The following is a 16215-nucleotide window of genomic DNA, read 5'->3' as shown; positions in this document are numbered from 1 at the left end:
ATAATTTTCTAATTGAAAAGATTTCTTTACTAATGGATATTAAGTTTTCATCTGCTATATTTTGTAAATTATTATCTCATACTCTGTCCCTTTTCTTTTTGTTTATGGTGCATTTTTTGTGCTTTTAAAACTTTTCTATTAAGGATAATGTGTACATGGTAAAGTGACAAGTCTTAAAAATAGTTTGATAAATGTTTACATATCTTTATCTATATATATCTATATTTAAATACATATTTAAATAGTTCTTTTCTAACATATTTTATGTACTCGAGGATTCACTAACGATGGGAAGGAACTTTCCATAAATACGAAAAAGCAGGAGCAAAGTAACTGAAGAAGAGAAGAGCTTGGAGGTTTGAGGATCAAAAAGAAGCATAGTATTGCTGAAACAAAATGGTGTAGGAGAGGAGTTAGAGAAGTGAGTAAGGGGATTCTAAGGGCATGTATATCCATGTAACCATACCCCCAGATCAAGATCTAGAACATTTTCTGCTCCCCAAAAGGCTCCCTCATGCATTCTCCTGGTCGATACCCAACTCTGAAGGTAACCAATATTGTTATCTCAAAGACAGCTTTTTAAAATGGAAATTACATCATCCCACTTTCCTGCCTGAATCTCTCCAGTGGCTCCATTTTGCAACTAGATGAAAATCCAGACCTCCTACCAGGGCCCACAAGGCCCTACAATCTGTAAAGAGCCAGATCTATAAATCTTTTTGTCTTTGCCAGTCATAAAGTCTTTGTCATAGCTATTCAACTTTGCCTCCATATAGCAAAAGCAGCTGTAGACAATATGTAAATGAATGGGTTTGACTGTGTTAAGATAGAACTTTATTTACAAAAAGAGACAGCAAGCCCTTACTCCTCTAACTCCTCTCCTCCACTATTTTTTTTCAGCAATACCATACTTCTTTTTGATCCTCAAACCTCCAAACTCTTCCCTGCCTCAGGTACTTTGCTCCTGCTGTTTCATATTTCTGGAGAGTTCCTTCCATCCTCAGTGAATCCTCAAGTATATAAAATATGTTAGAAAAGAGCTATTTAAATATGTATTCCCTACCCATTTGTTGTTATTACATCACCACACATAAAATTGATAACACTGTGAAATTATTTTTGTTTTATTCTTTGTCCTCCCATTAGTTTATAAGATCCATGAGGGCAAGGGCTCTGGTTTTTGACTGTTTGTGGGCCACTTCCCCTATACCCAGAACAATGTCTGGCACAAAGTAGTCATTTAGTAAATATTTATTGCATAAAAGAATGAGCGAAATAGATTACATTAATGGATTTTCTAATGTTGAATCACTTTTATATCTCTACTTGGTTGTGGTTGTTATTTTTACTCTGTATATTCAAGTGAATTTAGTCCATGGGTTTTGTTGCTTTTTTTAGGGGTGAACTATTTCAGTCCAATTTTGTTATCAGGTTAATTAATACTAGCCTAGTAGAATGAATTGGGAAACTTTCCCATTTTTCTGTGTTTACAGAAATCATGTGTTCATCGAAGGTTTGGTAGAATTTACTCTTAATAGTATTTGAATCTGGGGCCTTGGTCCAGAATTGGGGGTTGGGAGAATGACTCCCTATCAATTTCTTATGTAAAAAAAAGTAATAAAACCAATTATGCTTCTTGAGTCCATTTTTGAGAGTTGATATTTCACTTGGAAATCTCACTTCACCTAGATCTGAATGTTGTGCATAGTAGTCTACATTTTTTATCTGTCTTAGTTACATCCCCTTTTACATTCCTAATTTTTTTGTATTCACCCTTTTTCATTACCGACCTTGCCAGAGGTTTGTCTATTTTATTAGTATTCAAAAAAAAAAAAAAAAAAAAGACTTGCGGCTTTACTAATTAAGAAGACTATAGTGGAGAGATGATACCTGCTATCATCTTTAATTCCTTTCCTTCTTTTCATGATATTTTTGTGCTACTTTCTTGAGTTGAATGTATGGTTCATTTATTTCCTTGTTTAGTTCTTCCAAAAGCCTTTAAAATTCTGAAATTCCCTATGGGTACTGCTTTGGCTTCATCCCCGCAGGTTTTGAAATATAGAGTTTTTATTGTAACTCATTAGTTATATTTTGTGATTTTAACTTTGATTTCCCATTTAGCCCCCAGAAGTTTAGAAAAAGCTTATTTATTAGATATGAAGTTTCTTATTGTTACCAAGTTTTTCAATTTTAATTAAAATATTTCATATTCTTATTTTCAATCTATTTTATTTGCCCACTTCTCGGAGAGAAATACTGGCTTCTCTATGATGGTGGTTTTGTTCATTTCTCCTTATATTTCTCCTTGTATATTCTGATTTAGATATTGCTATAATGTGTAAAGTTTTATAAGTTATTAATATCTTTACTCTTTGCCAATATGGGATTTGTCTCTGTGTCCCTTTTTGCCTTGAATTGTATTTTGTCTGATTGTACAATTTACTATTTCTGCTATCTTTAATTAGCATTTAAGGCAGTGGTTCTCAAACATGAGTGGACATCCATATCACCTCAAAAGTATTTTAAAATGTAGATTGCTGTACCCCATCACTAGTTTCTGATTCAGTATGTCTGTGATAGGGCCCTAGAATTTACATTTCTAACAAGTTCACTGGTGGTAATGATGCTGCTGGTGCAAAGACCACACTTTGAGAATCACTGGCCTAGTGTGTGTATCTTCGTCCATCCCTTTATTTACATTTTTTGTTATGTTTTTCTCTTTTAAGAAACATATAGATAAGATTTTGCTTTTTGACCCAAATCAATTATTTTTCTTTAAGAGGTGAATTTAATACAATTAAATATAATGTGATTATGATGTTTGTACCTGATCTTAGAATCCTGCTTTATGTTTACTATATGTCATGCTTTTTTTTTAACTTTTGCAGAATTAAATTTTTTTTCCATCTAGTGCTTTAGAAGTTATACATTATATTTGTGTTCTCCTAGTGGTTAACCTTAATGTTTTAATGAAATTATTTAAACTTACATTTTTGTGTCAATCTCCAGAATTATTCAGAATTTATAATAACCTGTTCCTAATTAAGACAGGATGTTTTAGAAATCTATTTGATCATGATGAAATTTGACATGCTGCTATATGGGATTTAAAAGTATTTAGGATTTTTGCTGTCATAAATTATTTGGGTTCAATGTGACATTGAAGCAGACAGAATGACAAAGAAAATACAAGTATCCAGCTGTCTTCTGTTTTCTCTTATGTATAATTTCTGTTATAATTTGTCATAATTTATCTAAGTTTATAAAATGAATTGGTACAATTCTGTATTTTAATGTGCCTTTTAAAAGTGTTAGAATTTTCTTGTAAAACCATATGAACCTGGGGCCATTTTCAGAGGTCATTATTTGTGAACTTTTTCACTTTCTTTTATGGTTATCTACCTATTCCAGTTTTCTTCTGCTTCTTAAGGCAATATTGGTAATGCACACTTTCCTAAAAGATTATCTATTTCATTGACATTTTCAAGTTTAGCGATATATAATAATCTTTTTAAAAGTTTTCTCTATGTTTACAGTTGATCACATTCTAAATATTGCACTTGATTGCACTTGTCAAAGGTCTACCTTTTTCTTAATTTTTCAAGGGAATTAGATTTACCAGTTCTACGGTTTCCTAATTTTTTTTCAGCTTTTATCTGTGTCCCTTTTTGCATTCCTTATATTTATTCTTTTGCAGCATTTTTCAATGTATGGTTCAAGGATCACTAGGGATGTCCCCAAGACCTTTTCAGGGAATTCACAACATCAAAACTATTTTCATAGTAATACTACTAAGATCTTATTTACCTTTTTTCACTCTCATTCTCTCGAAAATATATAGTGAAGTTTTCCAGAGGCTACACGACATGTGACATTGAAGCAGACAGAATGACAAAGAAAATATGAGTATCCAGCTGTCTTCCATTAAGCTAGACAATAAGGAAATTTGTAAAAATGTAAAACAATGCCCCTCTTCTCACTACATTTCTTTGTTTTGGAAAATATGGTCATTGATTTCAAAAAATACATGTTCATATGATAATAATAGGTTTATTGTTAAAGGGGACTAATGAATAATTTTTATTTCTTAATTTTTATAATATGGTAAATATTGATGGATATTATCTACAGAAACAAAAGCTTTTGAGATCTTCAGTAGTTTTTAAGACTGTAAAGGGGTTCTGAGACCAAAATGTTTGAGAATCACTCTTCTATTGTTTACTAACTTTTTATATTGAATATCTAGTTTGTTTTCATTCATTCTTTTGCTGTGAATTTACAGATTCCCCATTATCTATGTATAGCCCGTAGTTTCTTTTTGGATTTGAGAGATATATGTATGCTATAAAATTTATGAGTAAAAAATCCCAAATTGGGAGAACAGTAACCGGCCAGATATCTGATCACAGCTAACTCTCTGGACCTAATTATAGCAGAAATAATGGCTCTTAGAACTCTGTTTTACAAAACCATGTAGCTCTCGAATTTATTCCAGCGGATAAGGGAGACGTATGTGCCTTCTCTGTTCACAAGTATTCCACATGCATTCCAGATAATTCAGAGCTGATCCATGATTTGACCGTATTAAAAAGAAAATCACTTAATTACATCAGGTCAAATATTAGGACCTGTGATCCTGGGTTAGTAATGTATAGGGAGAATCTATAAGGAAAATTACACTAGAAATTCTAATATTAAAAATAGTGGTTTTTTTTTAATGGTACAGGTATTATGATAAAATACCATTTAAACTCATACTGAAAAAAAATTACAAGTATGATTTTCATGCCAAAATGTTAAGTAAGTGATACATTATGTAAATAAAAATGGAAATGGAGACTGCCTTAGTGAAATAAATATTGAAACAAATAAAAATTCAGATTTTATAAGTTGAGACTGGGCTATTAGAGAGCAAAATGTGGAGAGAATTGAAGGTGGAACCTTTCTTAAGTGAACAAAGAATAAAATCAGAAATACAAGTTAATCTTTTAAAGATGGCAAATAGCTTTTAAGTAGTTTTTGTACTTGCTAGCAGGCTTGGAGATTAAAACATTTCAAAGTAAATTATATGGCATAAGAAGATAATAAGTGCTATGTAAAAAGAAAAAATGGAATAGGGGGAAAGTAAAGGGATCAGTCTTTAATAGGGTGGTTAGGGATAACATCACTGAGAAAGTGGCCTTTGAGCAAAACTTGGAGAGGGGGAAGGAAGTCACTTGGGTATCTAAGAGAAAGACATTCCAGACAGAGGGAGTAGCAAGTGCAAAGACCCTGATACTGGACCATGTCTGGCATGTTTGGGAAAGATAGAACTTATACATAACAGAAGGTGAGGACAATACAGAAATATATCATAAAACAATTCTATAAATTAAATATGTAAGTGCTTCATAGTGGGAAAATCCATGGCATCGAGTGTTTTCCACAAATTTCTTGAGGGAGGTGAGTTTAGATCCAAGTCTTCTAGGCAGTAATTACACATTTTGACAGGGTGACAGGCATTCTAGATGGAACAATGTGTTAGTTAATATAGGTATTTACCTATGTTACAGGTGCATAGAAAGTCATGTCTATATGTGCCATTATTATTAGGCATAGTGTGTATTACTAAGTTTTATATGTAAGAAGAGACAGGCAAAAAGGAGTTACTTTGGGTATGATCTGGCTACCATTTTTAACCATGAAAATAGAATTTTAAAATTACCATGACATATTAAGGAAGATTTTTTTTTGTATTCTAGATACCAGAATAATTTCCCTTTCTCACCTTGAAATGACCTGGAATAACAGAAAGAATTTTCCTGCTTTGCTTGTGAGAATCTTGCACAAATCAAGACTGCGATACTATGGAAAACCTGATAAAAAAATGATTGAGCCATACCAGGTATAAGTAATGATAATATATTATATGTTAATTTAACAGCTGTAGCTTATAACTTACAGACATGACTCCATATTAGGATACTTTATGTTTAAATAACATAAATTCAATTTAATAATTTTAAAAAATGTACATAAATTTATATTTCAAGGTATTTTTCTATGTAATTTTTTATATAAAAATATTTTTTTCTATGTTAGCAACTTTTAATTTCCTGATCCAGCTGGTCTTCTTCACACTTTTTTATATATTTTCAACTATTTCTCCTCTACTCTTCTACGCCAGCATATAAACATATTCTGCTCTTCCATTTTAAAAAAGGAAAAAAAATAAATATCTTTTGACCTCAGGACCCCTCTATTTCTTGTTTCCTTCTCTTCAGGCAAGCTACTTAAAGAAGTAGTCTACACTAGATGGTTTCACTTTCTTGCCTCCCATTTACCTCTCAACAAATTAGTCTGGCGTTTCTCTTCAACTGATCACTCACTAGAGACCTTGTAATTGTCAAATCTATTTGACACATTTCTGTTATCTTTTTCAAATTAATTATTTATTAATTGAAGAAATGATTTAAATTTTTCCCCATCTACTTCCCACTTACCCCCTCCCCACTACCGTCTGGTAACCACTAGTCCATTGTCCATGTCCATGAGTCTCTGTTTGTTTGTCCTGCTCATTTTTTGCTTTTATGTTTATATCCCACATATAAGTGAAATCATGTGATGTTCAACTTTTTCTGCCTGCCTTATTTCGCTTAGTATGATTATTTCAAAGTCCATCCATGTTGTTGCAAATCGCAGTATTTCATAGCTTCTTATGGCTGAGTATACTCCATTGTATATATGGATCACAGCTTCTTTAGGCAATCATCTATTGTAGGACATTTCGGTTGTTTCCATGTCCTGGCCAACTGTGAATAATGCCACTATGAACACCGGTGTGCAAATATCTTTTCAGATATGGGTTTTCAAGTCTTTGGAGTAAATACGCAGTAGAGGGATTGCTGAATCATATGGTAGATTAATTATTAGTTTTTGAGGAACCTCCATACTGTTTTCCATAGTGGCTGTACCAATTTGCAGGCCCACCAGCAGTGTATGAGGGTTCCTATTTCTCCGCATCCTCTCCAGCATTTGCTATTAATCGTTCACTTGATTATAGCTATCCTAACAGGTGTAAGATGGTATCTCATTGTGATTTTAACTTGCATTTTCCTTATAGCTAGCAATATTAAGCATCTTTTCAAATATTTGTTGGCCATTTGTATGTCCTCTAGGGTAATGTGTCTGTTCAGGTCCTGTGCCCATTTTTTGATTGGATCATTTGGGTTTTTTTATTGTTATTGAGTTGTATGAGTTCTTTGTACATTTCGGATATTAGGCCCTTATCAGAGCTGTTGCTTGCAAATACATATTCCCATTTGGATAGTTGTCTCTTTGCCTTATTGACGGTTTCTTTTGCTGTGCAGTAGCTTTTTATTTGATGTAGTCCCATTCATTTATTTTAGCTTTTACTTCCCTTGCTTTTGAGGTCAAATTCATAAAATATTCTTTAAGTCCAAGGTCCTTGAGTTTAGTTCCTATGTTTTCTTCTATGCATTTCATTGATTCTGGTTTTATATTCAGGTCCTTACCATTTTGAGTTAATTTTGGTGTGGAGTGATAGACAATAGTCTAGTTTCATTCTTTTGCAGGTGGCTGTCCAGTTTTCCCAGCACCATTTATTGAAGAGGCTTTCCTTTCTCCACTGTATGTTTTTGGCTTTTTTGTCAAAAATTATTTGCCCATAGAAATATGAACTCTTGATTTTGTTCCACTGGTCCCTGTGTCTGTTTTCTTGCCAAGACCATGCTGTTTTGATTACTGTTGCTTTGTACCATAATTTGAAGTCGGACAGAGTGATGCCTCCAGCCTCATTCTTTTTTCTCAAGATGGCTTTGACAATTTGGAGTCTTTCGTTCTTCCATACAAATCTGATGATTTTTTGGTTCCATTTCTTTAAAAATTGCTAATGGGATTTTGATGGGGATTGCATTTAATCTGTATAATGCCTTAGGTAATATGGTCATTTTAACTATTCTGATTCTTCCAATCCAAGAACATGGAATATATCTTCCTCGAATTCTTTTAACAGAGTCTTATAGTTTTCATTAAATAGGTCCTTCACATGTTTCGTTAGTTTTATTTCTAGGTATTTTATTCTTTTTGTTGCAGTTGCAAAAGGAATTATTTTTTCCACTTCTTTTTCTGACACTTTATTATTAGAGTATAGGAACGCTATGCATTTTGAACATGGATTTTGCATCCAGAAACTTTACTGTATTTGTTTATTGTTTCTAGTAGTGTTCTTTTGAAGTCTTTAGGGTTTTCTCTGTAGAGGATCATCATCCGCAAATAGTGACAGTCTGACTTCCTCATTTCCTATTTGGATAGCTTTTATGTCTTTATCTTGTCTGTTTGCACTTGCTAGGACCTCCAATATTAAATTGAATAACAGTGGTGATAGTAGAAAGCCTTGCCTTGTTCCTGATCTTAGAGGGAAGTTTTTTAGTTTTTCACCATTAAGTATAATGTTGGCTGAGGTTTTGTCATATATGGTCTTTATTATGTTAAGGTATTTTCCTTCTATACTGATTTTGTTAAGTGTTTTCATCATAAATGGATGCTGTATCTTGTTGAAGGCTTTTTCTGCATCTATTGATATGATCATATGATTCTTATTTTTTAATTTATGTGGTGTATTACATTATTCGATTTGCATATGTTGAACCATCCTCGTGCCTCTGGGATGAAACCCACTGGGTCATGGTGCATAATATTTTTAATATGTTACTGTATTCGATTCACTAGTATCTTATTTAGGACTCTTGCATCTGTGTTCATGAGAGATATTGGTCTGTAGGTTTTTTTGTGTGTGTGTTATCTTTATCAGGTTTTGGTGTCAGGGTGATATTGGCCTCATAAAATGAGTTGGGAAGTATTGCCTCCTCTTCGATTTTTTGGAAGAGTTTTAAGAGAATAGGTATTAAATCTTCTTTGAATGTTTGGTAGAATTCACTGGTGAAGCCATCTGGTCCTGGATTTTTACTTTTTGGTAGGTTTTTGATGATTCTTTCAATTTCCATACTGCTGATCGGTCTATTTAGATTTTGCAGTTTTTGATTCACTCTAGGAAGGTTGTATTTTTTTAAGTACTGGTCCATTTCTTCTAAGTTATTAAATTTGGTGTTATATGCTTTTTCATAGTATTCTTATATGATCCTTGGTATTTCTGCGATGTCAGTCGTAATTTCCCCTTTCATCCCTGATTTTGTTCATTTGTGTCCTTTCTCTTTTTTCTTTAGTGAGTCTGGTAGGGGTTTGTCAATTTTATTATCCTTTTCAAAGAACCAGCTCTTTGTTGCATTTATTTTTTTCTACTGTTTTTCTGTTTTCAATTTCATTTATTTCTGCTCCAATTTTGATGATTTCTTTCCTTCTGCTGACTTTAGGCCTCATTTGTTCTTCCTTTCCTAGTTGTTAAAGATGAAGTGTTAGGTTGTTTATTTGAGCTCATTCTTGTTTTTGGAGATAGGCCTGTAATGATATGAACTTTCCTCTTATGACCATTTTGCCATGTCCCAAAAGTTTTGATATGTTGTGTTATCATTATCATTTTTTCTGTGTATTTCTTGATCTCTCTTTTTATGTCTTCTCTGACCCTATTATTCTTCAGTAGTATGTTGTTTAATCTCCATGTATTTGTTGTACTTCCCGCTTTCTTTTTACAGTTGATCTCTAGTTTCAAAACATAATGATCAGAGAATGTGGTTGGTATGATTTCAACCCTCTTATATTTGTTCAGGCTATCTCTGTGTCCCAATATGTGATCAATCCTTGAGAATATTCCCTGTGCACTAGAGAAAAATGTATAAGCAGCCGTTTTTGATGAATGACTCTATAAATATCAATTATGTCCAGTTGGTCTAATGTATCATTTAAGGATGTTATTTCCTCATTCATTTTCTGTTGGATGATCTGTCCATATCTGACACTGGGGTATTTAGGTCCACTACTACAACAGTGTTTTGGTCTGTTTCTCCCTTTAGTTCTGTTAGCAATTGTTTTACATATTTCAGAGTTCCCTAATTGGGAGCATAGGTATTAATAAGTGTTATGACTTCTTGGTGCATGATTCCCTTTATCATTATGAAGTGATCTTTCTTTACCTTTTTTATTTTGAAGTGTATTTCATCTGACATTAGTACCACTATTCCCGCTTTTCTCTGAATGCCATTTGCTTGAAATATTATTTTCCACCCTTTCACTTTGAGTCAATATTTAACTTTGGAACTGAGATATGACTCCTGGAGGCAGTATATGGTTGGGTTTTGTTTTTTTGATTCAATCTGCAACTCTGTGCCTTTTTATTGGTGAGTTCAGTCCATTTACATTTAAGGTGATTATTGAAATATGAGTTCTTATAGCCATTTTACTTTTTGCTTTCTGGTAGCACGGTGTTTCCATTGCTTCCTCATCTTTCTGTTTCTGTTTTCTTTATTTTGGTTGGCTTTTGTGGGTTTTTCTCTCTGATTCTTCTTTTATGTTATGTATCTTCTGTGTTTGGTTACCGTTATGAATATGAAAAGGATATATATATATATGTATATATAAATATATATATATATATATACACACATACAATCATCCCTTTTCTTCTACACGTGCCTTATATCCATTCCCCTTTGCTAATTTAAATCTTTGAATCCTCCCCTTTTTAGTCATTGTTGTCTTTATTTGTCCCTATGTATGCTGAACGTTCATTACTATCTTGCTATAGCAAATCTCTTCTTATTTTTAAGCTTATAATGCCCTATACCTAGTAAGGGTTGCACTCCTCTGCTTCTTTCAGCCTTCTAGTTACCTTACTCTTAATTATGTTTTTGGGGGGTTTTTTTGTCATTTTGTTTTAGGTGAGCTGACCCCTTTCAGTATTTCCTGTAGTACAGGCCTCGTAGTGGAGAATTCCCTCAATTTTTGTATGTCTGGAAAAGGTCTTAAATTCTCCTTCATATCTAAAGGAAAACTTAGCTGGGTACGTTATTCTTGGCTGGTAGTTCCTTTCATTTAATAGTTTGAATATTTGATTCCACTTCTTTCTGGCTTGAAAGGCTTGTGCTGAGAAGTCCGATGATAGTCTGATGGGTTTTCCTTTATAGGTTACCGTCTTCTTTTCCCTGGCTGCCCTGAGAATTCTGTCTTTGTCATTGATTTTTGATAATTTTAATTCACCGTGTCTTGGTGAGGTTCATTTTGATTTGAGATAATTGGGTGTTCTATTGACTTCTTGAATTCCAAGCTCCAGCTCCTTCCTTAGATTTAAGAAATTCTCATCAACTATTTGTCTGAAAGTGCTTTCTAATCCTGCTCCTTTTCTTCCCCTTAGAAAATACCCATTATTCTTATGTTTCCTCTCCTGATGGTATCAGCTAGTTCTTGTACTTCTCTTTCATTATTTTTCATTCTTCACTTTCTCTGTTCTTCCTTCTGATATGTTTCTATATTTCTGTCTTTGATATCACTGATCCTTTCTTCCATTTGGTCAACTCTATATCCCAAGCTTGTTATATCATTTTTCAACTCTTACAGTATGTTCTTTATATCCAGAAGTTCTATTTAGTTCTTTTTGAGGGTTTCCATCTCTTCGCCAAAGAACTCATTCTGCTCATCTAGTTGTTTTTTTTTTTTAATTCCTGTAGTTGTTGATATGAATCATTTCACATCTCATTAAGTTTTTTCAAAGTACCATCCTGAATTCTCTGTCATTTAAGTCACATATTTCTATGTCTGTAAGTTTATTTTCTGGAGATTTTTTTCTTTCTGAGATGCCTTGTCACCTTGGTTGTTCATGGTGTTTAATGGACTATTTCTCCGCCTGGGCGTTAATGGTAATGTATTCTGATTTTTTTTTTCCCAGAAAGAAGATTTAATATATAATGGGCCCTAGCCTGTTGCAAAGAAGATGTTTTTCTTTTGGTTTCCAGTAGGTGGAGTCTAAGCCTCTTGGATCCCTGCTTTATATAAAACCTTACTAATGCCTTTTTTTTCTTATAAATGTTTAACCGCACTCACTACTCTCAGTCTCAGTCCCTGTCAGTGTTAGTGACAGTTTCAGTAACATTTGTTCAGATTCCCCTGGGGCTACATGGCCTTCAGTCTTGGAGGGTATGAGAGGACACCTCTCTGGATTGGGAGTGGAAGCTGCAGCTCAGTCTTGTTTTGCAACCTCGGCCAGTGTAAATCAACTGTTGTTTCTCTGCCATGCCTGCTTTTCTGCCGTCCTCATTTCTCTGCTTTCTGCCTCGATGACTGGGCATTGCCTCCGGCTGTGGGGAGCTCATAGCACTCCCAGGCAGGGCTGTTCAAGAAAGTTGCTGCACCTACTCCCATCTCCCTCCTCCTACAGGGAGCTCTGGTGGCTGTGAGAGGCAGTTTCTTTGTTTCTCCAAGTCCACTGCCCGCCACCTAGGATTCTGACGTGTTGTATCTCTTACGCGCAGATCCTATGCTCAGACATGTTGTTGTGCAGTATCGGTATGGTTTTGTTGAGTTTTAGATGTTCAGCTTATTGTTGTTTCAAAGGGAGAGATCTGGGGATATCTCTCACTTGCCATGTTTCTGATGTCACTTACCTTTCTGTTATCTTGACTCTCTCTGCCATATAATGCTGATGAGAACTTTCTTGATTTCTGTCCTTTTTTAACTTAACATTTTACTGTATTTTCACATGTCATCAAGAATTATTTTGGGCATTTATTAAGGTTTTATTATAAAAGCTATGTATTTTTTTAGGGAATTTGGAAAATGTGGAAAGCTAAATAAATAAGTCTGACAAATAATATCACCCCAAATCATACCAATCAGAGAGCCACTGTTAACATAGTGTGTTTTATTCCTTTTTGTGTGTGTATATATCATATATCTACCCACATATGTATTATATATGTGTACATATCTATGACATCATATGTATATCATATATCACATCCATGTGTGTATATATGCATGTCATTGTCATATGACTATGTTTGTCATATATTAAAGTATCTTACAAACTGACAAATATGTAGTACATAAGATTTTGTATCACTTAAATTTTCTTAAGTATTTTCTCATATCACTAAAAATTCTTCATTCATAGTTTTTATAGTTATAGGTTCTGTCATATGATATCATAAGTTATTTAGTCATTCCCCAATAGTTTTACTTCCTCATTTGTAAAACTTTAACATCCTATAGATAAAGATAACAAATATGAATGTAATTTTACTATTTTTTTTAGACCTTTTTGGAAGTTGCTGACAGTTCAGGCACGGTGTCAGTGATTATGTGGAATGCCCTGTGTCCTGAGTGGTATAAAAGTCTGCGGGTTGGTTTAGTTCTTCTGCTTCAAGATTATTCTGTTAAAAAGAGTTATCCATTCAGATTGCACCCTCTCCCTGTGGATCCACAAATCAAACTCATTTCTACTATGGGTTAAGTATTCAATGTTTTTTTTTTTCCTTTTATTGCTATTTTGTTTGTATAAATTTGCGAAGTACCATATCAGCCATAGGCTCTTAAAAATTACTGAAGCTGTTAGAACCTGACAAATCTTTAAATTCCTATATCTATAAAAATTTCAAACAATCACTTATAGAACATAAGTGATTATTTATTTTGCATTTATTAAGAAAAATTATCTTAGATATTTATTGTGGATTAATGAATGAACTCTACTTGGTGTATACTTATTTTTATTATCTTTTATTTTTTTGTATTATAATATTAAGTAAATGACTTGAATATAGTTGTCTGTCACTATGTGCTACAGTTCAAAAGGGCTTTGGTCAACATCTTGTTTTGAAATAATTTCAAACTTACATGAAATGTAATAGTATAAAAAACTCATGTATACCCTTTACACAGATTCAACCATTGTTAACATTTACCTTTGCTTTATCATTTTCTCTTTCTCTCTCTCCCTTTCTCTCTTCCCCTTTCTCCATCTATCTACATATATGTGTGTGTATGTATTTCTTTATTTTGTCCTCTAAACCATTTGAGAGTAAATGGTAGCCATTATATATACCCCTTTACCTCTAAACACTTCAGTAATATTTCAGTCTATATTTTCCAAGAATGAGAACATTTTATTACATAATCACAGTACAGTTATCAAAATCAGGAAATTTAAAACTTAATACAATACTATACAATACTGTTATATCTAACCTATGGTTAATAGTCAAATGTTGTCAATTGCCACAATCTTGAAAGGGCTCTTTCTAATTAGTGTTGAAATCAAAGTTTTAACATCTTGACATCATACTAAATATTTTGAGTGCATTAGAATTAATATATTAAGTGATTGATTTAAGAAGTTGATATGATATTTTTTGCATTGCCATTTTCAAAATTATAGATTACATCACTCAACAAGTTTAAGTATTGTTTTGGGGTTACAATAGTTTTATACTGGACCTGGTTTTTTATGTATTCTAAATTCCCTAGCTAATCTATTAAGCTTAATTACTTAGGCAATATTCAGACAATGTAGCCTTTGTTCATTGTTTCCTTAAATATATGGTTATTTTGGAAAACTTCCTATGATTCTGTATTAAAATCTTCAGCATTTAGTAGTCATCGATCACATCTTGCTCGATGAACAAGTCATTACCTAGATAGTTTGGTGCAACTAGTCCATTTATCTCATTACTCTTTATTATAGAAAGTTGAGAAATTAAACAGATATTGATGTTGGGACTTACTTAAGAAAATACAATAAAATTTGGCAAGAGGAAGCTCATTCACAACATGTATTATTATGTCTACCAATTTATAATTTTTTTTCACAACTAAGCATATACAGGTGACAAAATAGCTTAGTAAAAACTGAGTCATCCTTTGTCAGTAACAGATAAGGTAAGTGACTTTGTAGATATCACATAAATAACTGGCATAATGGAAATCAAAATCTAGTTTTCCTAATACCTAACTTAATGTTCTTTCTACTAGATACACTGTTTTCTGTTGTAAAGAGAATTAATTTGAATGAGTTTTTACAGGGCTGTGGGAAAATATAAATGTGTCTGGTACTAACAGCTGCTTCTAAACCTTAAAAACATATAGAAAGCAAGACAATAGACAGCATGTAGTCAATAGAATAACAGCCACTAAAATTTAACACTGAAAATGATTCAAGAACTGGTGTTACTTCTGCTATGTAGAATTACATGGCTAGATTTTCATAATGGAAACTTTCTCTTTAAGATATGAGAGGCTACTTATACTTTCAAGTAAATAACTGCAAATATAGAAATTATTTTTTTAATGAGAGCCTTGATGAGAATATATTGTAAATATGTCTTTTAGTGTTTAAAACAGTTTTACTTATCAGTGCTAGCATCAGTCTCGATTTTATCCTGTAACTGTTTGATAGTTAATAGGATGTTTTCCCTCTTTATCAGGGGTCAGCAAGCTATTTTTGTAAAGAGCCAGATAGTAAATTTTATAGACTGTGCAGACAATATGGTCTCTGTCGCAACTACTCAGCTTTGCCTTTGTAGAGTGAAAGAAGCCAGAAATGATATGTAAATGAATGGGCATGGCTGTATTACAGTAAAACTTCATTTGAAAAAACAGGCAGCCATCTGCAGGCTGTTGTTTGCTGATCCTAAATGTATAAATAGATCTCAATCCTCTCTGTACATTTGTACCACCTAGAGAGCTTTAAAGAACCACAGGCACCCCACCCTCTGAGAATCTGATTTAATTACTACGAGGAAACCAAAACATTGGTATGTCATTAAAACTCCTCAGATGACTCTAATGTGCATAGGATTGAGAACTATTGATTTATGATTTTTAATAATGACCTGTATCAAACTGATTAGTGATCTTTTGAAGAAAAAAAAGCAGTTCTGTAAACCTCAGGAGATAAGAAAAGATAAGTAATATAGAGTTTTACTTTTAAAAATTAGTCTAATGGAGTGGCAGATATGTAAGATGAACAAATTACAGTAAAATGAAGACTAATGACAATAAACAGTAAGAACATATGATGAACAAAAGGGGAAAGGAAATGAATACAAATTTAGTTGAGGAAAGGACGAACGGTCAGGAGAGTAGGAGAACGGGTTGGATAAAAGAAAGTGTAATTGGATGTTGTGAATAATAACAGGGCTGTTTAAATGTTATGAGCAATGTAAGTGAGGTGAGTACGCAACGGGTGCTGATGTGGATCAGTAAGAGAATATGGATTTGTGATACCATTGCTGCCTTCTAGGTTTTGATGTGGGAAGACAAACTGTTGGG

General features: G+C 33.1%; 1 protein-coding gene across 3 annotated transcripts in view; it reads left to right on the top strand.

Annotated features, from left to right (window-relative positions):
* Positions 1-16215, top strand: part of CUNHXorf57 (chromosome unknown CXorf57 homolog) — a 63994-nt gene that overhangs the window by 2889 nt on the left and 44890 nt on the right. For all 3 annotated transcript variants that reach the window (XM_011380982.2, XM_011380981.2, XM_011380980.2), the window contains exons 2-3: positions 5742-5884; positions 13202-13394. In XM_011380982.2, coding sequence (XP_011379284.1) covers positions 5742-5884; positions 13202-13394 — 336 coding nt within the window. The remainder of the gene's footprint in view (positions 1-5741; positions 5885-13201; positions 13395-16215) is intronic.

The sequence above is a fragment of the Pteropus vampyrus genome, unplaced genomic scaffold (genome assembly GCF_000151845.1).
Source record: "Pteropus vampyrus isolate Shadow unplaced genomic scaffold, Pvam_2.0 Scaffold419, whole genome shotgun sequence".
In the NCBI taxonomy this organism is placed as follows: Eukaryota; Metazoa; Chordata; class Mammalia; order Chiroptera; family Pteropodidae; genus Pteropus; species Pteropus vampyrus.
The sequence above is the reverse complement of the archived record's forward strand: the minus strand, read 5'-3'. Positions and strand labels throughout refer to the sequence as shown.